The 25541-nt window shown below is 57.9% G+C and overlaps 12 protein-coding genes across 12 annotated transcripts in view; 6 read left to right on the top strand and 6 right to left on the bottom strand.

Annotated features, from left to right (window-relative positions):
* Positions 1-247: 247 nt before the first annotated feature.
* ACA1_091370 (uncharacterized protein) lies at positions 248-1181 on the top strand (the record flags this gene model as incomplete). Its single annotated transcript, XM_004334592.1, is given in 6 exon segments — positions 248-443; positions 521-634; positions 665-738; positions 755-907; positions 982-1062; positions 1128-1181. 6 exon segments carry the CDS (start codon positions 248-250, stop codon positions 1179-1181), a joined length of 672 nt encoding a protein of 223 aa, XP_004334640.1.
* Positions 1182-1256: 75 nt separating this feature from the next.
* On the bottom strand, positions 1257-1769 carry ACA1_091360 (uncharacterized protein; the record flags this gene model as incomplete). Its single annotated transcript, XM_004334591.1, has 1 exon — positions 1257-1769. One exon carries the CDS (start codon positions 1767-1769, stop codon positions 1257-1259), a length of 513 nt encoding a protein of 170 aa, XP_004334639.1.
* A 75-nt stretch (positions 1770-1844) lies between these two features.
* Positions 1845-2579, top strand: ACA1_091350 (mediator of rna polymerase ii transcription, putative; the record flags this gene model as incomplete). The annotated part of the gene is made up of 1 exon (XM_004334590.1): positions 1845-2579. One exon carries the CDS (start codon positions 1845-1847, stop codon positions 2577-2579), a length of 735 nt encoding a protein of 244 aa, XP_004334638.1.
* A 116-nt stretch (positions 2580-2695) lies between these two features.
* On the bottom strand, positions 2696-5537 carry ACA1_091340 (DENN (AEX3) domain containing protein; the record flags this gene model as incomplete). Its single annotated transcript, XM_004334589.1, has 9 exons — positions 2696-2759; positions 2840-3043; positions 3149-3402; positions 3485-3825; positions 3926-4031; positions 4121-4356; positions 4489-4576; positions 4742-5064; positions 5180-5537. 9 exons carry the CDS (start codon positions 5535-5537, stop codon positions 2696-2698), a joined length of 1974 nt encoding a protein of 657 aa, XP_004334637.1.
* Positions 5538-6108: 571 nt separating this feature from the next.
* On the top strand, positions 6109-8424 carry ACA1_091330 (pyruvate kinase, barrel domain containing protein; the record flags this gene model as incomplete). Its single annotated transcript, XM_004334588.1, has 8 exons — positions 6109-6234; positions 6385-6555; positions 6705-7040; positions 7130-7441; positions 7513-7653; positions 7766-7947; positions 8024-8189; positions 8284-8424. The coding sequence occupies 8 exons, from the start codon at positions 6109-6111 to the stop codon at positions 8422-8424; spliced, it is 1575 nt and encodes a 524-aa protein (XP_004334636.1).
* A 140-nt stretch (positions 8425-8564) lies between these two features.
* On the bottom strand, positions 8565-11498 carry ACA1_091320 (Protein kinase 3; the record flags this gene model as incomplete). The annotated part of the gene is made up of 10 exons (XM_004334587.1): positions 8565-8753; positions 8860-9060; positions 9157-9383; positions 9447-9601; positions 9743-9846; positions 9891-10055; positions 10156-10409; positions 10565-10713; positions 10788-11048; positions 11266-11498. 10 exons carry the CDS (start codon positions 11496-11498, stop codon positions 8565-8567), a joined length of 1938 nt encoding a protein of 645 aa, XP_004334635.1.
* Positions 11499-12255: 757 nt separating this feature from the next.
* On the bottom strand, positions 12256-15524 carry ACA1_091310 (spindle pole body interacting protein; the record flags this gene model as incomplete). Its single annotated transcript, XM_004334586.1, has 16 exons — positions 12256-12282; positions 12425-12547; positions 12631-12781; positions 12882-12956; positions 13037-13167; positions 13262-13415; positions 13503-13667; positions 13773-13877; positions 13969-14354; positions 14437-14541; positions 14665-14742; positions 14829-14949; positions 15030-15073; positions 15157-15204; positions 15286-15328; positions 15409-15524. The coding sequence occupies 16 exons, from the start codon at positions 15522-15524 to the stop codon at positions 12256-12258; spliced, it is 1872 nt and encodes a 623-aa protein (XP_004334634.1).
* Positions 15525-15686: 162 nt separating this feature from the next.
* Positions 15687-18665, top strand: ACA1_091300 (RhoGAP domain containing protein; the record flags this gene model as incomplete). The annotated part of the gene is made up of 11 exons (XM_004334585.1): positions 15687-15992; positions 16116-16380; positions 16556-16647; positions 16800-16994; positions 17066-17185; positions 17258-17342; positions 17411-17515; positions 17688-17873; positions 17943-18241; positions 18315-18423; positions 18520-18665. The coding sequence occupies 11 exons, from the start codon at positions 15687-15689 to the stop codon at positions 18663-18665; spliced, it is 1908 nt and encodes a 635-aa protein (XP_004334633.1).
* A 492-nt stretch (positions 18666-19157) lies between these two features.
* ACA1_091290 (golgi transport 1 A family protein) lies at positions 19158-19626 on the top strand (the record flags this gene model as incomplete). The annotated part of the gene is made up of 3 exons (XM_004334584.1): positions 19158-19301; positions 19352-19385; positions 19478-19626. 3 exons carry the CDS (start codon positions 19158-19160, stop codon positions 19624-19626), a joined length of 327 nt encoding a protein of 108 aa, XP_004334632.1.
* Positions 19627-20274: 648 nt separating this feature from the next.
* Positions 20275-20559, bottom strand: ACA1_091280 (uncharacterized protein; the record flags this gene model as incomplete). The annotated part of the gene is made up of 2 exons (XM_004334583.1): positions 20275-20440; positions 20537-20559. The coding sequence occupies 2 exons, from the start codon at positions 20557-20559 to the stop codon at positions 20275-20277; spliced, it is 189 nt and encodes a 62-aa protein (XP_004334631.1).
* Positions 20560-21588: 1029 nt separating this feature from the next.
* On the bottom strand, positions 21589-22943 carry ACA1_091270 (casein kinase ii subunit alpha, putative; the record flags this gene model as incomplete). The annotated part of the gene is made up of 5 exons (XM_004334582.1): positions 21589-21763; positions 21834-21982; positions 22046-22294; positions 22393-22717; positions 22801-22943. 5 exons carry the CDS (start codon positions 22941-22943, stop codon positions 21589-21591), a joined length of 1041 nt encoding a protein of 346 aa, XP_004334630.1.
* A 281-nt stretch (positions 22944-23224) lies between these two features.
* ACA1_091160 (phospholipase D, putative) overlaps positions 23225-25541 on the top strand; it is a gene marked incomplete at both ends in the record, with an annotated part of 4453 nt that continues 2136 nt past the window's right edge. The window contains 7 exons of the mRNA XM_004334581.1: positions 23225-23343; positions 23492-23669; positions 23773-23924; positions 24241-24587; positions 24661-25058; positions 25167-25304; positions 25378-25536. Of these exons, the coding sequence (XP_004334629.1) occupies positions 23225-23343; positions 23492-23669; positions 23773-23924; positions 24241-24587; positions 24661-25058; positions 25167-25304; positions 25378-25536 (1491 nt within the window). The remainder of the gene's footprint in view (positions 23344-23491; positions 23670-23772; positions 23925-24240; positions 24588-24660; positions 25059-25166; positions 25305-25377; positions 25537-25541) is intronic.

Genomic DNA, 25541 nt, shown 5'->3' with positions numbered 1-25541 from the left:
CCACGTCCTCCACGCCACTCTGGTAAACAGCACCATTTTTGGGTAAATAAATAAATAAATAAAAACAACAACGAAGAACGAAGACGAACACACGCTCGCACCACGCACCTTGTCGGCAAGTGCTTTCCCCAGCACCCTGCGCGCACTCCTTCAAAGAGCCGCCAAACACAGAAAGGAAAGAGCAAGCTTAGAGAAAACACAAGGAAAAACAGAAAGATGCCTTTTCTTTGTGCTTGCGCCACATCTGATGCAGAGACCAGGCATACTGCGGGGCCAGTACCGGATCTATGTGTTGGTGGGGGTCACCTTTGTCGTGTCCTTCATCCTGTTCGAGCTCGCCACTTACGGCTCGCTTATCTTGGACGACTATCACCACCCGCCCGTCATCAAGGGCTCGCCCACGCCGACACCTCTCACGACTGTCCGTGGCCTCTCTCCTGAGCGTACGCTCCCCAATCACCAGATGATCAAATGACATAACATTAAACTGCATAAAAATAACACATTTTCTCCGATGTAGAGCGGGAACGGTGGGAGGCATCGGGCCTCAAGTGCGCCGGCTCGGGCGTGCAGCTGACGCTGGCTCGTATCAACGACGACTACTGCGATTGTGCTGATGGCACCGATGAGCCAGGTATTCACCCCACTCAGAAGCTTCTTCCAGCTTTGGTGATGGCTCTGACTCTGTCTGGCCGACTCTGCGCCAGGTACGAGCGCGTGTGCGAACGGACGGTTCTGGTGCGCGGGAGAGCAGCACCACATGCCGAGCAGCATGGTGGACGACGGCATCTGCGATTGCTGCGACGGATCGGATGAGGCGAGGCGACGATGTCCCAACACCTGCGCCTCGTACCATCCGCCCGCCCCTGATGACGATGGCGGTGACAACCTTGATGGCGCCCACAAGGTACTACTTTCCACCGACAGACAATGCGTTGCTGTGTTGCCTTTTGAAGCTCATTCATCGCTCTCTCGGCACAGAGCAAGCCGCACGAGAGCATAGGCTACTCCTTCCTCGTCATATGCCTGTGGTTGTTCATACTCTGCCACCTCTTCGCGATTGTACTGCTCCTCATCTCCTCCTCTTGTCGATGGAGAATCTCACCTTCGTCGTGCATCGTGCGCAGTTGGGAGGCCTTTGGTACCTTGCCTCGCCAGCTCGACGAGACCACGCCCTCTAGAGCTGCAAGGAAGAAGAAGACGAAGAGAGCAAGCCTATGCAAGCGCGGGCATCGCTGTACATAGTATGTATCATATTATTTCATCTTCTTCTTGTTCTTCATCTTCGACGAGGATCGCTTGCTTCGCGCTACGTCGTCCGTGGTCGAGGTGGAGGTGTCCCCGCGGGCGAGGAAGAAGAGGCCAGCGATGATGAAGGCTGAGCCGAGCCACCACGCCGCCGGCAGAGGTTCGGAGAAGAGGAGGTGGCCGAGAAGGGCGCTGGAGAAGAAGTTGGTGGCCGAGTTCACCACGGTGGCGGTCACGGACGACGAGAGGTTCATCGATTTCACAAAGAAGAAGTTCCACATGATCATGTTGCACACGAACACCATCCCGAAGCACGCTGCCCTCAGCGCCGCTCCGGCATACTCATCCACCACCGTCGTCATCGTTGTGGTGCTGTGGCAGAATTCCACAAATCGTAGGATCCACACGCCATCCATCGCCAGTTTGCCAAACACCGACGCCAGCCCCGCGCATGTGCCTGCCAGTGTCGATAGCACGAAGCCCCACCAAGCCACCTCCTTCTTCTTCTGCTGCCGTGTCATCTTTCGATTGAAAATAAACAAGAAAAAGAAAGTGCTCGAAAGTGTTTTTCTTTTGATTAATCAAACAAATTGAAGATGGGAGATGGAGCACGAACAGTGTCGGCGTTTCCGCCGCCCCCACCCTACTTCAAACTTTACACAGATGAGCGAGTGGCAGCGGGGGTGGCACCGCCCCCGCCGCCGGTGATCGAGGGCACGTATTCGATGTTCGGACGACCCCTCGCCACGCAGGAGGTGGAAGACAGCCTCGAGAACCACCCGGGGCGGGTGCAGCTCTACCCGCGAGGCGAGATTAACCACAGACGAGAGCTCAAGAAGCTCAATCACTCGATTCTACACAACTACCTGGAGCTGCTCAACACGCTGGTCACGAATCCGCACGAGTACACCTTCCACGACAAGGTGGCCGATCTCGAGCAGCTCTTCGTCAATCTCCACTTCCTGCTCAACGCCTTCCGACCGCACCAGGCTCGCGAGACTCTCATCTCCATCCTCGCCGAGCAGCTCGACAAGCTACAGGCCCTCACCCTCGCCACCAAGAACGCCTTCCACGGCGTGTCCACCCTCCTCCACGACTCCCTACACGCTCTCGCCATCGCCTCCCACCACCACCACGACGGCGACCAGACCGCAGCTGCTGACGGTGCGGCCGCGACCACCACCGAGCAGGTCCTTGCGACGACGGAAGCCGAGAAGGGAGAGGAGCTCGAGCTGGAGCCGGACGTGGTGGCCGCCAAGGAAGAGGCTCGCCTGGAGGCCGAGATGGACCGACTACTGGGCCAGATCAGCGATAGCCACCACCCCTCCTGATGATCAACCGATGAATGAATGCAACCACACCATCGACCCCTTCAACCACACCATCGACGCCGGCCACGCCCACCGAGTCGGTGATAAATAAGGGGTCTCTTGGATTGAGTTGGGATTTACATGGTGTCAGCTGCCGGCCTGTCGTTGCTGTCTGGCCCGTTGCCGTTTATGCCCGCAGGGCTGATTGAACAGGCGAAGAGGACCATGGTCAGGGCCATGATGTGGCGCGCGCGCGTGGATGGGTGTGTGGGTGGGTGTACCTGGAGTGGCTTCGGACAATAGCGTTGCTCTTTGAGAGGCCCAACGACGATGGGCTGGAGGCGGGCGAGGGGATGTGGAACGTGGGCGCAGACGTCGGCGTCGTCGACAGCGACGAGGGCGGAGTGGAAACGGGCGAGGGCGCTGGCGACACGTGGGCTCGCTTCCAAGTCGCCCGCCTTGCCCCGCTGTCTGACCGATCCGGCCTGCAATCGCACACAGAGAGCACGACACGACACGACACGACACGACACACGCCTTGAGAATTTAACGAAGCCGCGGGGCGGTGGGGGGGGGAAGAAGAGACGAACATGCGAGACGCGGCGAGAAAGCTTTGTCGGCTGCCTGTGCTGCCGCGGTAGTTGTCGTCGCTGCTGACGCTGACCCGAATCGAAGAGAAGCCGCCGCGTGCGGTCGGCGTTGTCGTAGACGTGGCGGTGGTGGCGGTGGTCGTCGATTTCCGCTCAGGCGCCTCCACCGCTGCCTTCGTGGCGCTCTCCTTCCTCTTCTTTTCCTCCTCCCGCCATTTTCGAAGCAGCTCCAGGCTCTCCTGCTCGTCAATATCCTACCCACCCACACACTTACCATTTTAGCTCCGTCGTGTGCGTGTGTGTCGTGTGTGTCGTGTGTGCGGTCGTGTCGCATACCTTTTTGGTCTTTTCGGTGTGTTCGCGGATCATCTCGTGTACGGCTGAGATCTCGCTTCGGGTGATGTTGCCGTACTCGTACATGGTGAACCGCGTGTGCGCCGGCCGCATCCGCTGCGACGTGCGCGCCTCCCCGGAACTGACCGCCGCCCTCTCCGTGTCGGGGCTCTTCCCGGTGATGCCGCGGTCGAACACACCGTTGTCAATTTGGGCCGCGCCGCGCTGTTCGATGAACATGCTGAACATCTGCGTCTCGGTGATGAGCTCCAGCAGCGGCCGGGTCTCCTTGACCGCATTCTCGAGAAAGCCCTCTCTGTTGAACTCGGGAAACGAGCCCTCGTCTGCGTGCGTGCCACACACGCAACACACGCAACACACTTGTGGTCAGGGACTATGCGCGCTAGGCGTCTAGATCAATGAAGATTTGCATGATGACCCTACCAGCGCTACCGGGAGAGATGACGATGTAGTCGCGATACGACGCGAGCAAATCGACCATGAACCCGATGAACGCATTCGACAGCGCTGCCGTGCTGTCCTTCGGCAACTGTACACACAACACACAACACACACGACAGACACACACACAACAAAATCAGTGTGAACGCCACCACCAACGTGCGGCGAGGTGGGAACCTTGCGGTTGGAATTGCTGGAGAGGTTGGTGAGGGTCATTCGGTTGCGCGTCCGCTTGCTGACGTCCTCGATGGTGGCGCGCAGGGGTGCGACGAAGGGCGGCAGGAGCGCGGCGTCGGTGTCCTGAGAGCCCGGTGGGATCACGCGGTCGTCGTCGAGGTCCACGATCACCACGTCCTCCATGTTGCGCGACATCTCCTGCAGCTCCTCCACACTACTCCGAAGCACCCCCACCACTGTGTGCCACACGGCGCATGGTCCACTCGTGAGACCCACCGCACGCACGCACGCACGGAAACACACGCGCACGCACTACCGCACGCACGCACGAACACACCGCACGCGCACGAGGCGATGTTTGGACGTACCGAAGGGCATCGGGGCACAGCAGAAGGAGAGGAGGGAGGCGGGGAGGACCGGGATGAACACGTGCTGCCAGCTGAACGGATACAAAATCTGTGACAAGACACCCAAGACCAGGAGAGGTGAGGCCCCAGGCAAACAACAACGACGACAGCGCTGAATGATGATGACGATGACGATCATAACGATGGCGATGACGATGATGGTGACGGTGATGATGGTGGTGGTGGACGAAAGAGTCGGATGGTGATGGGGTACCGCTACGCAGGCTTGTACGCAGGCGGAGAGGGTGCTGACGCGTTCGGAGATGAAGATGATGCGGCGTTCGACGAGCAGCGAGGCGAAGGCGGCGAGGATGTTGTCGGGGGAGAGGAGGGTCACGAGCGGGCGGAAGTTGACGTGGTCGAGCAGCGAGTCGGAGTCGTCCGGCCGGCGGAAGGTGTAGTGCTCGGTCTTGGCCTTCTTCGCGGCGCTGCTGGTGGCCGGGTACTCGACGGTGAACTGCAGCGTGCCGCCCGGCTGCGGCAGCGGCTGCTCGTAAATCGCACGCAGGAACATCGTGCACGCACTGAACGGCATTCCTAGCACCGCACACACGCACACACAAGATGAGCAGCGCCCACACGCATCCTGAAAAAGATGAAATAGAGATGAAGAGATGGAGAGAGATTGAAGGAGGTGGTGGTGGTGTAGTACCAGGAGGAGCGTTCTGGTGGAGCTTGATTACTTTTTTGAGGATTTTGGAGAAGATGCTGAAGCAGGGGAGGTAGCTGACGATGCAGAAGCATTGGGGGAAGACGCGGTGGCAGTAGCCCCAGCGCTTCTCGCCGTTGGACTCGGTCAGCACGAAGGAGAAGATCTCCTCCTGCTTGGACTTCATCTTGTCGAGGCACGAATCGGGGAAGCAGAATTGCGTCACGGCCTTCATGAAGCTCGGCGGGTAGGGGAAATGGAACTTCACGTAGGGCGGGTTCTTCGATGCGTCGGACGCGGCCTTGACGGCGTTCACCCCCACCACCAGCACGCAATCGAACAAACGCTTCTGCTGCGCCATCTTCGCTCCCCCCGCCAGCATCGCATTTTCATTCCTTTCATTGTCAATTCCATTTCCAATTAGAGCGTCGCTGCTCGATTGTGACGAGGCGATGCTGGCGTGAGGCGGCCCGGCGAGAAGGGGATCGAGAACGAGTCCTGCAGGAACAGACCCGGACGAGTCTGACTCTGTGTCTCTGGCCAAGCTTCGAGGGCTGGCGAGGATGGCCGATTGGTGCAGACGGTGCGGGACCGATGCCGTCGCGCGAAATACCTGCATTTGCGCCCGCTTGGCCTCCACCCCGGCTTCCATCTTCAGCGCTCTCTCGCACTTGCTCCCTCTTCGATCTTCTTCTCTCTTATTGATTGTCCACGTGCTGGAACGCGGCCTTTTTTTTTATTGCCCAAAGCCGAACATTCCATGGCTAATTCCACAACCAAATGTCCCCGATCAATCAAACAGAAACGGATGAAATTTCTACATTTCTCGAGGTTTCTTATTTTTTTGTCCGCGGCACAGTGTGGGGCACTACAAAACAGCAACTGAGAAGGCGAGAACCTCAACAACCACAGAGAGCACAATGGAAGGAGAGATGAACGCAAGCAACAAGCCGGACCTCAAGCGCTCGCTGACCGCGGCGCGCGGTCATTACCGCAATCAGCAAAAGCCCCAACACACTCTCAGTGACCTCGGTGCCTTCCCTCCCACCACCATGAAGGTACTCCCCCTCTCCATCCTTGAGTGCCACTCAATCTATTCACCCCCCCCCCCAAAGCGTTACCTCGCTGTTAAATAAAATATGATTATCTGTATATCGTTATTTTTTTAGTTATTATTGAAACCTTATTTTGTTGGGCGTGCGGTGCAGACCAAGATCGTGTGTACGTTGGGTCCGGCCTCGTCATCGGAGGAGGTCCTGCGGGAGCTGATCCTGGCGGGCATGGACATGGTGCGCCTCAACTTCTCCCACGGCACCCACGAGGAAATGGAGGCCATCTTCTCCACCGTTCGACGCATCTCCTCCGAGTTCTCCGAGCAGGTACCCTCTACCCTCCACTTCCCTCCTTCCTTGGCACCATACCCTAAGCACGCGTGCGGTGTGTGCGGTCGTGCGTGCGGTGTGTGCGTGCGTGTGTGTGCGTGTGTGTGTGTGTGTGTGCGTGTGGTGTGTGTGGAATGTGTGCGCAGGTGTCGATCCTGTGCGATATCCAGGGACCCAAGATCCGCACGGGGAAGGTTAAGGAGGCGTTCAACGTGGACGTGGGCGACCACATCGACGTGACGGCCGACAGCGTGCTCGGTACGCCTGAGTGCGTGCAGATCAAGTACCCGCACATGATGGAGGACCTCGATGTGGGCGACAAGATCTTCATCAACGACGGCATCGTCAAGCTGCGGGTGGAGGCCAAGAAGGCCCGCAGTCTCGCGTGCGTGGTCGAGGCCGGCGGCCAGATCTCGGACCACAAGGGCTGCAACATCCCCAAGGGCAAGCTCTCCCTCAACATCATCACCGAGAAGGACAAGGTGCGCCGCCTCTTTCGCTCTTTATTCTTCGTTCTTTGGCCCGATCTCAAACGCTCGCGGCGGTGTTGTGTGGTTGGTTCGGTCCACAGAAAGACCTGGAGCTGATCGCGAAGTTGAACCCCGAGTACGTGGCCGCCTCGTTCATCGGCAACGGCGCAGACGTGGAGAAGGTGCGAAGCTGTCTGCGGGACTTTGGCAACACGGACGTCAAGATCATGGCCAAGGTGGAGAGGCCGGGCGCCCTGGACTGCATCGACGAAATCATCAGCGCCTCCGACGCCATTATGGTCGCCCGCGGTGACCTGGGCGTGGAGATCCCGACGTGGGGCGTGCCCGCCGCGCAGAAGGACATCGTGCGCAAGTGCAACAGGGAGGGCAAGCCCGTGATCGTCGCCACCCAGGTACGAGCACTCATGACCCAGCGGCCGCACCGGCGGTGGTGGTCTCACATATCTGTGGCGGGGGCGGACAGATGCTGGAGTCGATGACTCTCGCGCAGCGCCCCACCCGCGCCGAGGCCAGCGACGTATTCAACGCCGTGCTCGACGGCGCCGACGCTGTGATGCTCTCCGGCGAGACTTCGGTCGGCAAGTTCCCCGTCATCTGCGTCAAGGTACCACCATCTCCATCACCATCACCATCACAACCTCTGCGCTGTGCTAATCACACACACACACACACGACACACACGACACACACGACACACACGACACACACAATGCCAGACAATGGACTCGATCGTGGGGGAGGCGGAGCGATTTATGGAGAGTCGCAACCCGGACCACTACGACTCGGCGAACCCGGGCAATGCCGAGCTGATGGGCCACGGCTGCTTCACCATGGCCAAGCAGTTCAACGCCCAGGGCATCTCCGGCAAGATCGTCACCATCGCCACCACCGGCTACAGGTACCGTCGTGTGTGTGCGTGTGCGTGCGTGCGTGTGTGGTCTCACGCTCTGGTGCACCGCCACCCATCTCCTCAGCACGCGCATGGTGTCCAAGTACCGCCCCAACATTCCGATCCTGGCGTTCACGGCCAACCTGAGGGCGGCCCGCGAGCTCAACGTCGTGTGGGGCGTCCAGAGCATCTACTCCCCGCTGGTCACTGGCGACTCAGTCGAAGAAAAGGCCCGCAACGCCATCAAGATGGTACCCCTCCCAGAAGCGCGTCTCGTGTTGCGCGTGCGGCATTGCGTGTGTGACTCGCCAGCTGCTGACGTTTTGGGTTCATTGGCGCTGTCAGGGGCTGGATCTGGACCTGATCGACAAGAACGACCACGTGATCGTGGTGGCCAGTTCCCACCTGGCGCCCAGCAGCGGCGTCTTCTCGGGCATCTACAGCGTCAATGACCTCCTCGCCGAAGCGCCCGACACCACGCACTAGGTAACGAGGCCTTGGTGGCACGACAAGAAGACAAAAAAAGAGAACGTGAATATGAGTTGAATATTAAAATTAAAATACAGTAAACTCGCGGAGTGGTGTTGGTGTTGGTGGTGCGGGGTGATGCATGTTGACGTTGTTGCTCACGGGTGGACGGCGGTGTCGTCGTTGTCCTCCTTGTTGCGCGACTCGGTGTCGGCGAGGGAGGCCTCCCACGAGAAGTCCTTGAAGTAGGTCGACGCCGCCACGGAGTCGGGCGAGAGCGACGATCGGCAATCCACCCGCTCGCTCACCACCAACGGGTCCTCGGCCGCCGACGGCCGCACTTGCTCCTGTGTGCCCACACTCGCGCTCAGCAAGAAGAACGGAAGCGAAAGCGACGGGAAAAAGAGTGCAAGGGGCCAAAGAACGAAAGCGAAGAAAGAGAGAAGGGAGTACCTCGACGCGGGGCTTGAAGGGCGGCTTCACCTCGCGGCGGGAGTAGGCGTCCCAGTCGACGTTGGCGAAGAAGGGGTGCTTCTTGACGCCCGCCACGCCCGTCGGACCGGAGCCCAGCCGGTCCTCGGGTCGCCGCGTGAGCAGGGCCTTCACCAGGCTCTCCGCCTCCAGCGACATATACTCCGGACACTCCACCGTGCCCTGTCATGTGTGCGTGTGCGCGTTTCGTCAGCGTGTGCGGTGGTGCGTGCGTGTGCGTGAGTGTGTGCGTGTGCGGTTGTGCGTGTGATTGTGTACCTTGATGGTCTTGAGGTACATGGTGTTGCGGTTCTTGGAGTAGAAGGGCGGCTTGCCGGTGAGCATTTCGAAGAGGAGGATGCCGCAGGACCACCAGTCGACGGCCTTGCCGTGGCCGATCCCGGTGATGATCTCCGGCGCCAGGTACTCGGGGGTCCCGCAGAAGGTGCGCGCCGTCTGCCCGTCGCCCTGCCCGCCCACGCTCGTGATGCCCGTCTTCGACAGCCCTGGTTCGCCCTCATATGAGCCACCAGGTTTGCGGTGTGTGCGGTGTGTGCGGTGTGTGGTACCAAAGTCGGTGAGCTTGATGTGGCCCTCGCGATCGAGAAGAATGTTCTCGGGCTTGAGGTCACGATAGATGATGTCGTGACGATGCAGGAAGTCCAGCGCCAGCATCACCTCCACGATGTAGAACCGCGCCACGTGCTCTGGGAAGCAGCCCGACCTGTGGCATTAATTACATCATAGACAGAGATGAGCCACCCAACGACCGTTTGACGAGCGAGAGACTGTGATGTGTGGTCGTGTCGTGTCATGTCGTGTCGTGTCGTGTCGTTGGTCGTGTCGTGTGCGTGTCGTGTCGTACCGTCTGAGGTGAACAAAGAGTTCGCCGCCCTCGACATACTCGAGACACATGTAAAGCTTCTCGTCCGTCTGGAACGCAGCGGCCAGCTTGACCACGAACGGGTGCTGCAGAGATGGCGAAGGAATGCGTATGACTGGGGTTAGGCAACGAAGAGAAGTATCGGGAATGTGGGGAATGTGTGTGCCTGGAGAGTCGAAAGAATGTTCTTCTCGGTGTTGGTGTGGGCGATCTGGTTGCGTTTGTAGACGTCCGACTTCTTCAAAATCTTGAGGGCGTACTTCTGCCCGTTGTCCAGCCTCTGTACCAGCAGCACCTGCACGCACCGCGGGCCCAGCCACACGTCAGCCAACCGTTCTTCCATACGCGCGTGTGTCATGTGTGTCATGTGTGTCGTGTGCGTCGTGTGTGGGTACCTTGCCGAAGCTGCCCTTGCCGAGGACCTTGAGAAGCTCGAAATCTTCGAGGGCGGTCCTCTTGTTGCCCTGCATGGACTGCTGGAGTTCCTTCTGCGCCTTCTCCTTCTCCTTCTCCATCTGGTACCCGTAGAGCTTGGACTCGAACGACAGCTGCCGCTCCTTCTTCGCCTTCTCCTCCTCGCCCTCGCCTTCACCCTCGCCCTCCTCCTCGCCCTCTTCATCCTCATTCTCCCAAAACGCAGCGTCACCCGCTGCACATTACAAGACGACACGACACACGACATACGACACACACGACACACACGCAACACACGACACACACATGATACGACACACGGTTGTGAGGAATTCCTGGTATGCTGGTAGGGAAGGAATGCCGAGCGAAGCGGAGGAATGTGGGGGGTACCGGTGCTGGTGGCGAGGAGGGAGAGGGGTCCGATGGGACTGCCGCAGGGCGACAGGGAGAGCATGTCCTTCTTGAACTTTTGCTCGTTGTTGTTGCTGCCCTGATGCTCGCCCCGATCCTCGTCCGTCGTCGCCGGCGCCGGCGCCACCCTGAACCCTCTCAAACGTAAGCAACACGCACGACACGCACGACACGCACACACACACACACCACACACACGAACCCGTTGGCGGAGTCGGCGGCGGTTGCGGCGGCGGACTTGACGTGGATTTGGCCCAGGCCGAGTCCCTTGAGGGCGTCGATGACGCGGCTGGCCTGCTCGGAGGTCTCGGCGTCGAAGGAGTAGTGGTGGAAGAAGGTGATGTTGAAGGACTTGGGGTTCGTCTCGCTCTGCGTGATCCGGTACACGTCCTCCGCCCGCACGAACCACTGGATCTGCTTCCCCTTCATGTTCGCCACGCCCGACGGACTCAACGCCAATATCCTGCCCAACACCACCAACAGAAGAACGAAGACAAAGAACGAAGACGACAAACACGAACACTCGCACGAGTCAGACAGGACGCCTCAAGGCCGCGCCCGCTCTCTTCCTAACGCTCGGTCACTCTCCCCTCAAGCCCCAAAGTGAAGGCCTTCGCTCTTTGTCGCGGGGGGGAGGGCTTCGATCTTTAAGAGATTGGTGCGGGGGGGGGGCGTAGTACCTCTTTTGACGTTTGCCGTATTGGTTGGTCTTGATGACTTTGAAGCAGATGAGGGCGCCCCCCTCGCCGTTCTTCTGCCGCTTGCGCTCCTCCTTGCCCAGGTCCTTGCCCTTCTTGCGGAGGCCCTTGCGGCCCGACTTCTGCTCCTTCTGCTCCTGCTTCTTCGATTTCGTGGATACGCGCACCTTCCAGTTCCGTCCGCCGTTGTCCGACGAGGCCTTGAGCTCCTCCATCAACGCCTCGCCCCCGCCCGGGGGCGTGTGGGTCCGCGACCTGCTGCTGCTGATCGGGTTGCTGCTCGGCGAATTCACCCCGGACGACGACGACGTGTCCACTTCATCTCCACTCGACGACTCCATCTCTTCTTCTCCTCTTTGTCTTCTTCCTTTTCTTCTTCGTTATTATTGTTTACTGTTTGGTCAGCGTGCCTCGTGCTGTTCGACGCGTGTGTTGTGCGACGAACAATAAAAAGAAAAAAAGAGGAAAAAAACACAATACTGCCCTCGAACGTTGGGTTGCTTCCTTGGGTGAGGGTGAGGGTGAGAGTGAGAGAAGACTTCAGTCTGGTCCGGCGAAGGAAGAAAACGAGACCGGTCAGTGGCGGGTAACGGGCGTGGTGCACTGTGCCCAGCAAGAATGGTGGCGTAGTAGGCCACCGACAGAAGACGATCGGCGATCGGGCAAATAACAAAAGACACCCAAATGAACGAGGGAAACTCGCGCGAACGGACACACTTCGAGCAAAGACCCAAACGGGGAGGGGAGGTGAGTGAGTCATCTCTCCGGCCCAGACCGGCTGGCACTTACTGTGACGCACGCCCTGTAACAGCGGACATTCCGCGTCGACGCCAGCGACATCTTGTTGCGGCCGCTTGCGGCTTCGGTGGACTGCGATTTAGTTGAGGTTGGAGGTGGCTGACACTTGATGTACATTGGTGGGAGGCAATTACACAACAGAACGTTGTTCTGTTCCAGATCGTGGGTGAAGCTTCACTCTTCTCCTTGGAGCATTCGACTCTATTTTCACCAACACGCCCGTAAAAAAATAAATATATAAAATATTAGTGCCCACCGATCGGTGACGCGATCACGCAACCCACCACAAGCACTGGGGGTAAAATGATGTGAGAAGCGAAAGAGAGAGGGGACGGAGGTGAACCTTGAAGGCGAGCAGGCGCGAAAAGAAGATGGAGGTCTGTAGGCGGAGCGGCTCCGAGGCGATTCGAGCAAGGAAGGACTCCAGGTCCGCATCGCCCAGATACAGGCACAACAGCGACAAGAACTGTGTGGTGCGGCCGTTCGGAGTTAAAATGATTGAGTCAATCACTCGGCGCGAGGGTAGTGAACGGGGGGGGGGTGGCGTACATCGGAGTACTGCCGCTTGGTCTGCACGAGGGCGAGGAGGTTGGCGAAGATGACGTCGAGCGAGGAGGGATCGCCGCTGGTCGGCTTGCCGTCCTTTTCGCCCTCCACGATCTGCTGGAGCTGCTTGATGTGGTGCAACACCAGGCTCGTTCTGCGCGTGAGTGAGTCGTGGTGGGAGCGGGTGAGAACTCAGCGTCAGCGTCGATCCATTCCACGTTCCAAACTCTCTGTCATTCCCGCCCCCAGCGTACCGCGTTTGATCGGATCCCTCGTCGTCATCGGGCTGCTCCTGTATCCGGAACCCACTCTTCACCCACTGCTCATACCTGCACACCGTTTATGATCGCCCAGTAGTTGGCTGTGGGCTTTTGGCGTTCAACATTCCACGCGAGCGAGGTGGGCGTACCGCTGGAAGGCGAGGGTCTCGCGGATCTTCTTGTGGACGGCGGAGAGCTGGTCGGCCGCCTTCTGCTTCTCGGGCACGAGCGGCTTGATGGCCGGACCCAAGGCTGCATCGAGCAGGTTCAGTGTGTTCTCCTGACGAATTGGAAAGGCGCGGGCGCGAACGTCAGCGTACGTTGGCACTACCATGAACGGCGATCATCAAAAAAATGAAGGCACGGGCGCGCACCTGGAAGCGCCGTCGCAGCCAGGCTTCGCCGACGTCGAGGGCAAGGCCCTTCTTGAGAAGCTTGATGAGCTTCTCGTTGTAGGTAGCCACCGCCGAAGGTCCGGCCAATGACTGACGCGAGTACGAATCCAACTTGCTCGCAAACAGCCGCAGACTGTAGGCACAGTGTCGTGTTACACTCCTATACGCGCGCGCGTTGTGCAGCATGCTTGCGCAGTGAGAAACGGCAAGGGTTAAGTACCCCGAGGTGGACTTCTCGCTCATGGAGCTGACGACCTGGCCGGTGATGAGCTGCTCGACCTTGGGCGAGCGAATGACGACCTTGCCGCTCTCGAGATCGGCCAGCACGTCCCAATCGCACTTCTCCTTGAAGTACGGGTTCGTCGTACCCGCAATGAACCCGTCCCTGCGGTCGCCACACACACACACACATGCACACATATGGACGAGTTAACGAATACCAATCGCTCGCCACGACGATGGTTGAAGAAGGTGCGAGTGCGCTGCGTACACATCCTGGAAGATAACGTCGGTCAAGCTGACGTAGGGGAAGGCCCGCTCCATCAAAATGCCCGACAGGGGCGGACACACGAGCCCCACGATCGACAGCACCGACCTGTCGACCCCGAGGGAGGTGGTGGGTCAGGCGGGCGATGATCGCACACGCGGTCGTCACAGGGGTAAGGGTGAACGACGGGGGAACGCACTGGCAGATATCCGAGGTGGAGACGTTGTGTCCCATGACCAGCAGACGGTAGCCCATGAGCACGGTCATGTAGAGATAGACAACGCCCTTGGCCTTGAACTTGCGCAACAAGTCGCGGACCGAAATCTGTTCAACGTCGTACACGATGGCGACGGTGAGCGCATGCGTTTGGGTCAGGTGTGTGGTGAGACTTTCAGGAAGTCGCACCTCGTCGAACTGGTCCTTGGAGTGGTGGAGCGGAACGCGCAGAGGTTCTTCGAATATGAACTGCTGGCCGTGCTCCAGCGCGACTTGTCCCGACGCTGACTCGGCGCTGCTCGGCACGAAAAAGGAATAGAGCGGTCGGCTGCTGTATTGCGCGAAGCTCTGCGTGTTACTGATGATGGTCTGCCACAGCCACAGCCACAGTCACCACAACTGCTTTTCAGTCGCCCAGCAAGAGAACGAAACATGGGTAGCAATGGGGCACCTTCTGACGGGAGAGGTCAGTGTTGTTGATCGAGGAGTAGAGGCATTGTAGTACACCGACGTCCTCCTCGTGAAAGTACTCCTGAAGGGCGCGGAACAGAAGGGGCTGCCATCATCACAAAGGGAGAAAAGGGACGCCACAGGTCAGACTTTCAGCTGGGCCGTGGGAATCCAGTCCAGCCCGCGCGGCATTGCAAAGAAAGAATGAATGAATGAATGAAGGAGGAACCCGAAACACGTTGACGAACGGAAGCCGCGAGCAGATGGCGATCGACCGAATGGTGGCACCGCGCCGCACAGTTTCGTCCTAGGTCGTAGTGGGCAGGACAACAGTCCGTGTGAGCCGTGCTGCGAGCGGGGAGGGGCGGGCAGGAGGGAGCGATTGTGTAGTACCTTACGGCAGTGGATGAGGGTGAGGCAATAGAGCGGCTTCTCGTCATCGCGTTCGTTTTTGTTGTTGACCCCCATCTTGCCCACCTCTTTCATCTGTTTGGCCCGTCCGCGCTCCTCATTGCTGTATGTGATGGGAACATGCCGTAAGAAACCCTCCAAACGTCAGCCCAGCCCGCGCGGGCTCGCTGTAGGGCAGCGTACCCGATCACTTCCCACGACTCCATGTCATCTGCCGAAGCTCGGTTCTGTGTGCACGTCAGTTGCATGTGGTGAGCATCATCATCATGCACTGTGCAGGACACAACTCGAGACCAGAAGGTTGATGTACGCTGTAGTGGACCTCTCTGTTCAGGAAGAAGAGCGTCCAGTCCCATTCCTGTCACACAACAAAAGTTCATTGTTAAATATAAAATAGAATACATAAAAAATGAAAACGAACTGGATTGGGAGTTGGGACCTGGTTCTGTGCACCATCGGGCAGCATGCGGTCTGCCAAAAAGCTTGAGAAGGAATTGGAGAGAGATTAGGATCCAACGTTGCATTATTAAAAGGTAAATGTAACATTGATGCAGCGGTGTACTCGTCGGCATAGTTTGGTATGGGTCCGGGTATTTGGTGCTTGAGAGTGCTGCCCTTGTCGATGTCAAACTCGGCCAGCAGTATGTGCTCTATGTTGCGCCCGCTCATCTCCGCCATCCTTTCCATCTTGTCAAATATGTTTTTTTGCAATTTTAATATCCCATTTTTTATTTGCCATAGTGGACTATTTCCAGACACGTGTAATGACGTTAAAATTATAATAAATAAGCAAATGATCAAATCAAATTGAAGGTTTCGATAGTGAAGGGGGCGAACAAGATGTTCTCGTCACAAAGCCCTGCCCGCCGGACGATCACGCCCAAGGATGTGGAGGATGCGGTGACCCTCCAGGTGCGCTACGTGAAGGCCACGACGCAGGACAAATCCCGGGTCACGGCCGTACGCAAGATGCGATTCGACCGGTCGTGGACCATCAGGAAGGGCCTCACCATGATGGCCACCGAGGGTCGCATGCCCCACATGGAGGGCAAGTACCTCTACCAGCCCAACGCCGTCGATCGCAAGGTCTTCGGCACCTGGCTCCAGCCCGACAAGACCTTTGCCGACTACAACATCAAAGACATGGTACTGTATTACTTTTCCACTTATTATTCTTATTTACTATATTTACTATTATTATTACTATTACATTTTAATACTCGCCTAATACTTGTTATCTTTATTTTATTGTAAATTATTGCTGGGCAGGACGAGGTGGAGGTGAAGCACAAGCCGCAGCTGGTGACGTTCGGGGTGTGGTCGTCGCTGACGGACGTGGCCCACTGCCCGTGGCTCCTGCCGCCGGCCTTCTCCGAGACCAAGATCGACCCGACCGTCAGCGTCGAGCTCGACTTCCGCGAGCCGCTGCGCGACATCGTGCCCTTCCTGCCCGACCTCTTCGGTGGCGGCGTCATCAAGCGAGGCGAGGAATACATCTTCCAGCACCTCTGGACCGAAGCCGGCCAGTCTCGCCGTACCACGATACCCACGACACACGACACACAGCATGCAACACGCATACGCATACGCATACACGACACGACACGACACGACACGACACGACACGACACGACACGACACGACACGACACGACACGACACGACACGACACGACACGACACGACACGACACACTCACCCTCGCGTGCAGGTAAGTGGCTGAATGCGGGAGCATCGCTGGAGGAGCAGGACATTATCCCGGGCAGCATCCTGGTGCTCACTCCCCTGGGACCCTTCCTCAAGGTGCCAGCACCACAACTCCCGCGCTCGCATGCGATGCACTGTGTATGCCGTGTGTCGTGTGTGTCGTGCGTGTCGTGAATGTCGTGTGTGTCGTGTGTGTCGTGTGTCGGCGTCGTGCGTCTGCTCACGCGAGGTCACACGACTGCATACAGAGGCCACTCACTTCGATCAAGAATCCGGAGAAGAGCGGATTCCTCATGAAGCAATCGATCAAGGAGCCCGGCGGCTTCCTGGTCGACGCCAAGACGGCCTTCACCGGCGAGTCGGGCGCGAGCAAGAAGACGGGCACCAAGAAGCGGTGGTTCGTCGTCGAAGACAACCTGCTGTACTACTACGCTTCCAAGACTGTACGCCAGTCCTTCTTCTCTCCGCCCCGCAAGGCGTAGCGCCACCTTAACTCACTGGCTGTGACGAGCAGGCAAGCACGCCCAGCGGAGTGATACCGCTGGACTACTGTTCCATCTCCGAGCTCCAAAGCCCGACCGCTGACAAGTATCAGTTCGAGCTCATCGGCAACATCGAGTGCTTCAGCAACAAGGTTCCGTACGCTTGCCGTGTGACGGTCGTGTTCGTCGCGCCCTAGGGCCTAACGCTGCTGACACGATACCAGGTGGCGCGTTATCTCATTTTCGACGACAACGAGGCCCAGGTCCGAGAGTGGATGAAGATCGTGCGTTACAAGTGCGCCAATTGCTGTACGCCATCACCCTCCACTTTCTCTCGCTCTCTCGCTCTCCATTTTTTGACACATGGGCGGGTGTAGCGGACAAGCGCGTGTTCGAGGTGTCGATTACCAAAACGATGAAGCACACCAAGGGCGACATCCCCAACATCATCAAGAAGACCGTCAAGTACATCGAGGAGCGAGGTACACGCCAGTCCCCCACCACCACCACCACCACCACCACCACCACCACCACCACCACCACCACCACCACCACCACCACCACCACCGTCCACCACCGTCCACCACCGTCCACCACCGTCCACCACCACCACCACGTTCGGTCGACAGCGGACCAACCAACGGGATGGCGCAGGAATGGACGTGGAGGGTATCTTCCGTAAGTCGGGCGGCATGATCTCGGTGCAGAAGTATCGCGATCTGTACGATAACGGGGAGGACCCCGACCTCAGCGAGTGCGTGGACCCGCACACCGTGTCGGGCCTCCTCAAGCTCTACCTCCGCAGCTTGCCCGAACCCCTCATCACCTACGACCTCTACGGTACTGGCTCCCCCCCCCTGCTCACATTCCTCGACTTCGGGTCTGACGAATTCATTGCCTGGTCTGCAGACAAGTTTAAGGAGGCGAGTGAGCTCGGCAATGCGGTGGAGAGCGCCGCGCGGATGCGTGCCCTGGTCAACTCGCTGCCGCAGGACAACCAGGTGGTGCTCGAGTACCTCATCGACTTCATCGGCCGCGTGGCGCAGCACTCGGCCACCAATTTCATGCACATCCAGAACCTGGCGACCGTGTTCGGACCCAACCTGCTGCGGCCGAAGGACGCGTCGGCCATCGAGATGATGGGCCACACCAGCACCATCTGCGCCATCGTCGAGCTTCTCATCGGCCGGCGAGAGGAAATCTTTGCGGTACGTGTGCCGTGTCGTGTCGTTGGTCGTGTCGTTGGTCGTGTTGCGTTACTCAACGTGTTGGCGCACACAGGACGTTAAGTCGGAACGTGCGGCGCGAGTGCGAGCAGCGACGGAGACGCCAGACCACCCCGAGGGACTTCATGCCGCGTCAGATCTGACCGAGAGGAAGATCCGAGACTGTACGTGGCGCCCGGGGCACTCATACGCGTCACACACACACACACACACACACAAGAGGGATGCACAGCTAACCCTCGTGTGTCGTGGGTATGCAGTCACCAAGGCGGACAACCCGGTGCTGGCCGCCCAGGAGGAGCTCCACGCGCTGGGGCTGCGGCTGGACGAGCTGGGCAAGCGGATGCACGATGAGAAGGTCGCGCTCGACCGCCTCGCCGACCTGACTTCTCGGTTCATGCGGTAGTACGTTCCGCCCCCACTGACAATGCAGGCGCCTCCTCATCTATTGTTTTACCACCCAATGCGTGTATTTTTTGGGCTTATGTCGCATAAAAGCTCTTGCTAAAAGAAAGGTGATGATGCTAGTCGTATGTAGGGAGTGATTTGGGTTGACCTCGTGGGTGGGGGTGATCAAGATGAAGAGCGCTGTGACTTGTGGATACGGCCATACTGCGCAGAAAGCACCGCTTCCCATCCGAACAGCGAAGTTAAGCTGCGCCAGGCGGTGTTAGTACTGGGGTGGGCGACCACCCGGGAATCCACCGTGCCGTATCCTTTTTACTCCACCTCTCTCTACTGAGTGCTTGTCATCTCTCCCTTTGCCCCCAAGCGCACCCATTTGTCGACAAAGGCTCTGCTGACGTCACCAAAGAGATAAACTGTTTTTTATTTATTTTCGCACCAGGAAGCAGGGAGCCACACTCGATTGCTGCGGCAGATTTGCTTGAATTGAGCTATGTTGACCCTCAGCGATACGCAGAAGGTGGGGCTGGTGATGACGAGCTTTGGGGCGTTCTGCACTGCCTTCGGCATCCTTCTGATGATGGACCGCGGCCTCCTTGCCCTGGGCAACGTGTGCACCCACCCTCTTGTACTCCTCGTGCTCTCCCCCCCACCACATCAGTAACCTGCAACATACCCCCCGTGCAGATACTGTTCGTGACAGGGTCGGTGCTGCTTGTGGGTACCTTTACACGACACTCCACACAACGCACGCAGGTACACCAGCGCCGCGGTTCACGCTCTCACCCTTGTCGCGTGCTGCGGTGCCTCTAGGCTTGGACAGGGCGTCTTCGTTCTTCCTCGAGCAGAGTCGGCTGAAGGGCAGCGTGTGCTTTTTCGGCGGGATCGTGTTCGTGCTCATCAAGTGGCCCATCCTCGGCCTTCTCGTCGAGGTGTTTGGCTTCGTTAATCTTTTCGGGTAGAGTAGAGCAATGTCCCCCCCCCCAAAGCGTGCCTGTGTGTCATGTTTGTCCACTTATGCCCGCAGGCCAACTACTGACTTGAGTGGTGGATTGTGTCGTGCTACTTGGTTATCCGATACAGCAACTCCTTCCCATGGCTGCTGATGATCCTGAGGAACGTACCGGTTCTCGGCACCTTGCTCTCACTCCCCGTGATATCCCCCGTACGTGACCTCCTCCCCTCTGTGTCGAGCCTTTGATCTCACCTCAGCGTGTGCGCCACTGCCCTTGTGGCTTGCCGACAGTTCCTGGATTGGGTCAGTGGCGTTGTTGCAAGCGACAGCAGCAATAAAGCCGAGTGAGGATCACACTGCACAACCCGCGTACCGCCCGACGTGTGGCGTGCCACACGATTAAGGATCGCACGTGAGCCCATAACGGGGTAGTACTCACACTGCATCACGGCGAGTGATGGGCGAGCGCGGACAGCCGGGACACCTCATAGCTGTACTTCGAGACTGCATCGTGCAGGACGAAGATGAGGGCTAATGAAATGACTGTCAGATTGCCAGCCCAGCAAAACGGTATTATTCCCACGTGGCGGGCATAGGCGGTCGCGATCTTTGTGAAAGAAACAAAATCCGGCACCTGCCAGCTGGTTCCAGGGCGTTACGCGTTGGTTTGGGTAGGGCGAGCCTCGACCAGGTTGAGCTGCTGTTGCGGGGCGAGCACTTGCGCCAGCTCCAGCCCGGCCGACTGCAGCAGCTGCCGGTACTCTTCCTCCGTGCGCTCTTTGGCTCCGAGTGCCACCATCATGTCTGTTCCAAGTCCGTCGCTGTCCGTAAGAAGGGGAACCAAGTTGCGTGCGCGCGTGTGTGTGCGGTGGTGTGCGCGGGTGTGGGCGCGTGTGGGCGGGAGAAGCGGGACTTACGGAGCGCTGGACGTCGAGGTCATAAGCCTTGGCCAAGGAGGGTCCTCTGGTGACCCATGGCCCTGTGGGCGGCCCGCAAGATGGGTCGTGCCTGTTGATCGTCGCTTGTTAACTCTACCTTGCGCCCTCGCTTTTTGTGAACGCCGAGGCCAAGGCTGCTGTGCACCTCATCGTCGGCCCAATCGTGAATGATCGCTTTCAGTAGGTAGAGGTCGACCCCTGTCGGGACGTTGGTCTCCGCCTCAGCAGCCAGGAAGCTGCCTGCATGCAGTTCCACTCTGTCCTTGAGGTCATCGGCCACCACGACAAGTAATACTAGGTCGTAATACCTCCCCCAACCTGTGCAGGTTCGAGCAGGTGCAAGTACCAGACACCAATTGCATGATTTTGTCCGCCGTGTAGTAGATGGTGGTTTTCCTGTAAAGTGAAACTTGTGGCACAGTGCATTTAAGAGGGTCCAATCACGCACAAGTGGAAAGAGGGTCCCCACGTGGCACAAGGAGGAACACCCGTATGTAACGGCACGACGAATGTACAAACAAACTTGCCCACTAAGCTCGGCCGCGCTAGTAACTTCTTCTCTTCAGCCCTCCTCTCCGATGCCACTAGTCCCCTCCTCCTCTTCCAGCTTCCTCCTCAATGGAGCTGGTCTTCGCTGCATGAAGAGCTGCATGCAAGGCGGAAGCTGCCAGGCATCAACGAGTCTCGCCTTGTTCGAGATGTCGTTGCCATTGCCTCCTCTCTGCTTCTGGCACTTTTGGGAGACCTGCCCACACCACATGTATCGCAAGTTGTGCCCGCGACGCGAGGGCGTGGGCCGCCTACTGCGATCAAGAAGTGGTGGACTCTGACCTTTTTGTTTGTCTGAGCAGATTGAGGAAGTGGAGGCCAAGCGGTTGTTGGCCTCAGATGAAGATGACGATCAAAAAGAAAAACGGCGGTGGATTCCCGTGTACGATTGAACAATCGTTTATTTGGTTGGTGTAGGTTGGTTGTATGCACAGATGCCTCTGCCCTCAGAGCGAGTGGTGTAGATGGTGGAGAGGTTAAATTTACACGCTGGCTTCCCGTACGGGGTAGAAGTAGGGGTGGTTCATGGCCTCCTTGGCCGTGAGACGCGTCTGGTGGTCGTAGCGCAGCAGCTTGTCCAGGAAGTCGATGGCCTCCGGCACCGCCAGGTGCTTGTTCTCGTTCGTGACAAACTTCTTCCACGGTTTCCGCGAATGCCTGTTGTGAATGGGTGTCGTGTGTTAAGCACAGGCGAAGCGGCAGCACGGGCTACAAGCGGACGACGTACCTTCCAATCATCGATTGGAAATGGGGGTCGAGCACGATGGTGTACTTGTCCAAGTAGGCGTAGAGCCCCTCCGTGCCCAGCACCTTGGCGATCTTGACCAGCTGATCCTGGTTGTCGTGTCCATGGAAGAACGGTTCCTTGCGGAAGATCTGGAAGAAGCGAAGATCATCAGAGTCTTGCGCGAGCATGAACGAACACAAACGGAGTTGTACCATGCCAGCAAACATGCAGCCTAAGCTCCACATGTCGAGGCTGTAGTCGTAGTCCTGGAGGTCGACGAGCAGTTCGGGTCCCTTGAAGTAGCGCGAGGCGACGCGCACGTTGTACTCTTGCTCCGGATGGTAGAACTCGGCCAGACCCCAGTCGATGAGCCGCAGCTTCCGCTTGGAGTGGTCGATCATCACGTTGTGTGGCTTCACGTCCCGGTGCATGATGCCGTTCGAGTGGGCGTAGTCCAAAGCCTGCGCCCACACCACGCACGCACGCACGCACGCGCATAGCACCGCTTAGTTGTGCCGGCCGAGGAGAGAAGCGGGGGAATGCAAGGAGGAGTGTCTACCTTGAGAAGTTCGTAGAGGTAATAACGCACGTCGTAGTCGCTGAGCGTGGGGTACAGGATCTTGAAGTCAGTGTTGTTGACGAATTCGAAGATGAGGCTGGGCGTCTTGGAATGCGGGTCGCGCACGACGTCCATGAGTTTGATGATGTTGGGGCCACCGCACAGATTCTGGAGGATCTTGATCTCGCGCCTGATCTTCTTCTTTTTCACTGGTTTGAGGATTTTCACGATGCACTTCTCTGACGTGACCGAATTGAGGCCTTCGAACACCTCGCTGTACTTGCCCCTTCCCACCTTTCGTATCACCTCGTAGTCATCCTGGTCACTGCGTGCCGTTTGTTAGCCTCCAGGCGAATTGCAGCGAGTAATGTTGATTGCCGGGGGGGGGGGCAAAACAAAAAGACATACCCCCACTGCACATTGAGGGCTTCGTAATTCCAGTACTCCCTGGGCCTGTGCTGATTCACGTCGGCATACACCCTGGCCCTACTCTTGACCGTTCGATTACGATTCCTGTGTCTGGCCGAATTAGTGGCCGGCAGCTTCCACATCTCTGCCTGGTTATGGGTGGTCCTCGCGATTGACCCGCTGACCGCTGTACGAATCGTTAGCTGAGTCCTCTTCGTCGTTGATTTGCTCTCGCAGGGCACCTTTGCGGTTATGGCACGCAACTGTTGATCTTCAGGACCGTCCGGAGTGCTCTCGGTCGTTTTCCGATTTCAGTCGACCAACCGAATTTCAACGCCGGATAATTAACCCAGGAAATCAAGGAAACTCATTTTCCTTCCATCTTCTCGTTGACACGTTGCGCTGAGGCTGGTTGTGTGGCGGTATGCTGTTCAAGCTGCAGATTCTGAGCCTGTCTCTAGAACCTGGCATCCCATTTAAAGCCAAGGATGAGCGACCCCGCAACATCTTTCTGGACCTGTGGAGCCAAGGCCAACCGAAACGGTATTTATTTCCCTTTAATCGCATTAATGTGCATCGTTCATCATTTCATGAGTGTCAAGTCACCGCGTTTATGCGGATATATTTGTTATAGATAATAATATTGAATGCACAAATGAAATCTGTGTGCCAGGCGGTACTTCCTAGGTAGGTTTGGGAGCTCGAAGCAGAAGCGCTACGCATCGGTGGTGCACTTCACCTCCACTCCGGTGACGCTGCAGCTTTCGTTCGGCGTCGGTGGTGTGGCACTGCTCTACAACAACCTCGGTCGGCACACACTGTTCGAGTTCCTCGATGACCCGCACTCCTCCAAAACCGAAAGGCGACAGGTTAGAAGCGCGCGCGCGTGTATGTGCTGTGTGATGTGTGTGATGTATGTTCGATGTGTGTTGTGAGTTGTCGTGCAACATTTGATTGATGAACAACGGTCAGTTTCTGCCTTTTGGCCGAGGCGGGCCAGTGTACCACCTGGAGTACATCCTCAAGCCGGTGACCTGCGCCTACGGGTTCGTCCTCAACGAGATCTCATGCCTCAGCCAGGTCTCTTCAAAACTGCGCAAGGATCCCCTCGACGTCGAGGTGCGGTGCCAGTCTTCCCTATGCACAGGGCCAGCGAGTCTCACCGTGTTGGCGCGCGCGCGCGCATGTGTGTGTGTGTGGTGCCATGCAGGTAGAATTCAACAACTCGAGGCACAGCATCCTACCGGGCGTGATGAACCGATACAGCATGGGCACCTTCTCTTCGAACGAAGTTAGCACTATCCACTCTGTCAATAACTATATCCTCACCCAACCCCTCTTTCATTTATTTATTTGTTCACTTTCACTCGCTGCTGCTGCTTCTGCTGCTCAACTGTGTTCATTTCCTTAACGCATAACACGTTCCTTCGCTTCGCTGAGCAACTTCGTGGTGACGTTCTACGTGCGCGGGTGGCTGTCGGACCACATCCTGGGCACCATCAAACTCCTTCCGCTCGACGAGGTCCTGCAAAACGATCCGGCCAAGGTGCTGCGCCTTCTCGATCACCAGCAGCTCGCACACGGCAGCAGCGGCGTCGCCGCGCCCAGAGCCCCCACGCGGACCAAGGTGGACGAGATCATGGGAGACAACTGCGAAGCCGACGAGCAGGTCAAAGACGACTATGCCCGGCTGGAGGAGCTCGCAGGCAAGGGCGGGCTGCTGTTCTCCTTCATGGACCACCCGGAAGACCCCGAGGAGATGGAAGAGGAACTCCTCCTTATTGGCGGTACGCCTTGCACAGTTGGAGAAGTCTTTTATTTTCTGCTTCTTCTGACCCGCCGTGCGTTGACTCTTGACAGACGACGAAACGCTGACCACGAAGACGCTCAACTTGAGCTCGCCCGAGGGCGGCTCGTACGTGATCGTGCTCAGCTTGACGAAGGAGAAAGAGGGCATGGCCGGCGATCACGTCGTGCCGGCCCACCTATGGAACTTCGTGAGTCGGCGGGACTACTACCTGCTGCGAGGCAACGAACCCGAGCCGGACGCCATTCATCACCACCGCTCCGACGAAGCGGCCGACAGCGATAACAACAGCACACGCGGAACGGACGCGATGGTGGTGCAGGGGAAGAGGATTGGCGCCAAGGACATCGAAGGTGACATGGTGACCAGCGACAGCTTCAGCAACTGGACCCAGGGCAACGATGTCGACGTGCTCATCGACGGTTTGGAGACGTTCGAACGCATGTTCGAGGTGCCCCTCCACCCACTCTTACGCATTTTGTTACGGCTCATTTATTTATTTATTTATTTATTTATTAATTACTAATGAGTTGACTGCTTTCCTGTTGGTGTTGTGCAGTGCATGATGCTTGCGCAACACTCGATCAGCATATTGGCGTGGGAGGTGTCACTTTCGTTCGGCCTCATACTGGTGCAGCGGGCCAAGATTCCCATCCCGCCACTCACACCTCCCTCAGCCAAGTGGGTGAGCCTCGAGGTACATACGCCTGATGACGTGGTGTCCGTTTACTTTTGCACCTTTGTTCATTTGTTTTTATTGTTGAGTGCAGGACGTCCTGCTATCGCGAGCACTCTCCGGCGTGCGAGTGCGCATCATCGTGTGGCGGCACGAGCTTGTATCACACATCAACCGGATGCTGTACATGGGCGAGTGGTCGATCGACAGCGAAGTGGCCAAGCTACAGAGCCGCTGCCAGAAGCACGGCCTCGTGTG

The sequence above is a fragment of the Acanthamoeba castellanii genome, assembly GCF_000313135.1.
Source record: "Acanthamoeba castellanii str. Neff unplaced genomic scaffold scf7180000084645, whole genome shotgun sequence".
In the NCBI taxonomy this organism is placed as follows: Eukaryota; Discosea; order Longamoebia; family Acanthamoebidae; genus Acanthamoeba; species Acanthamoeba castellanii.
This window is presented reverse-complemented; position numbering and strand designations above follow the sequence as displayed.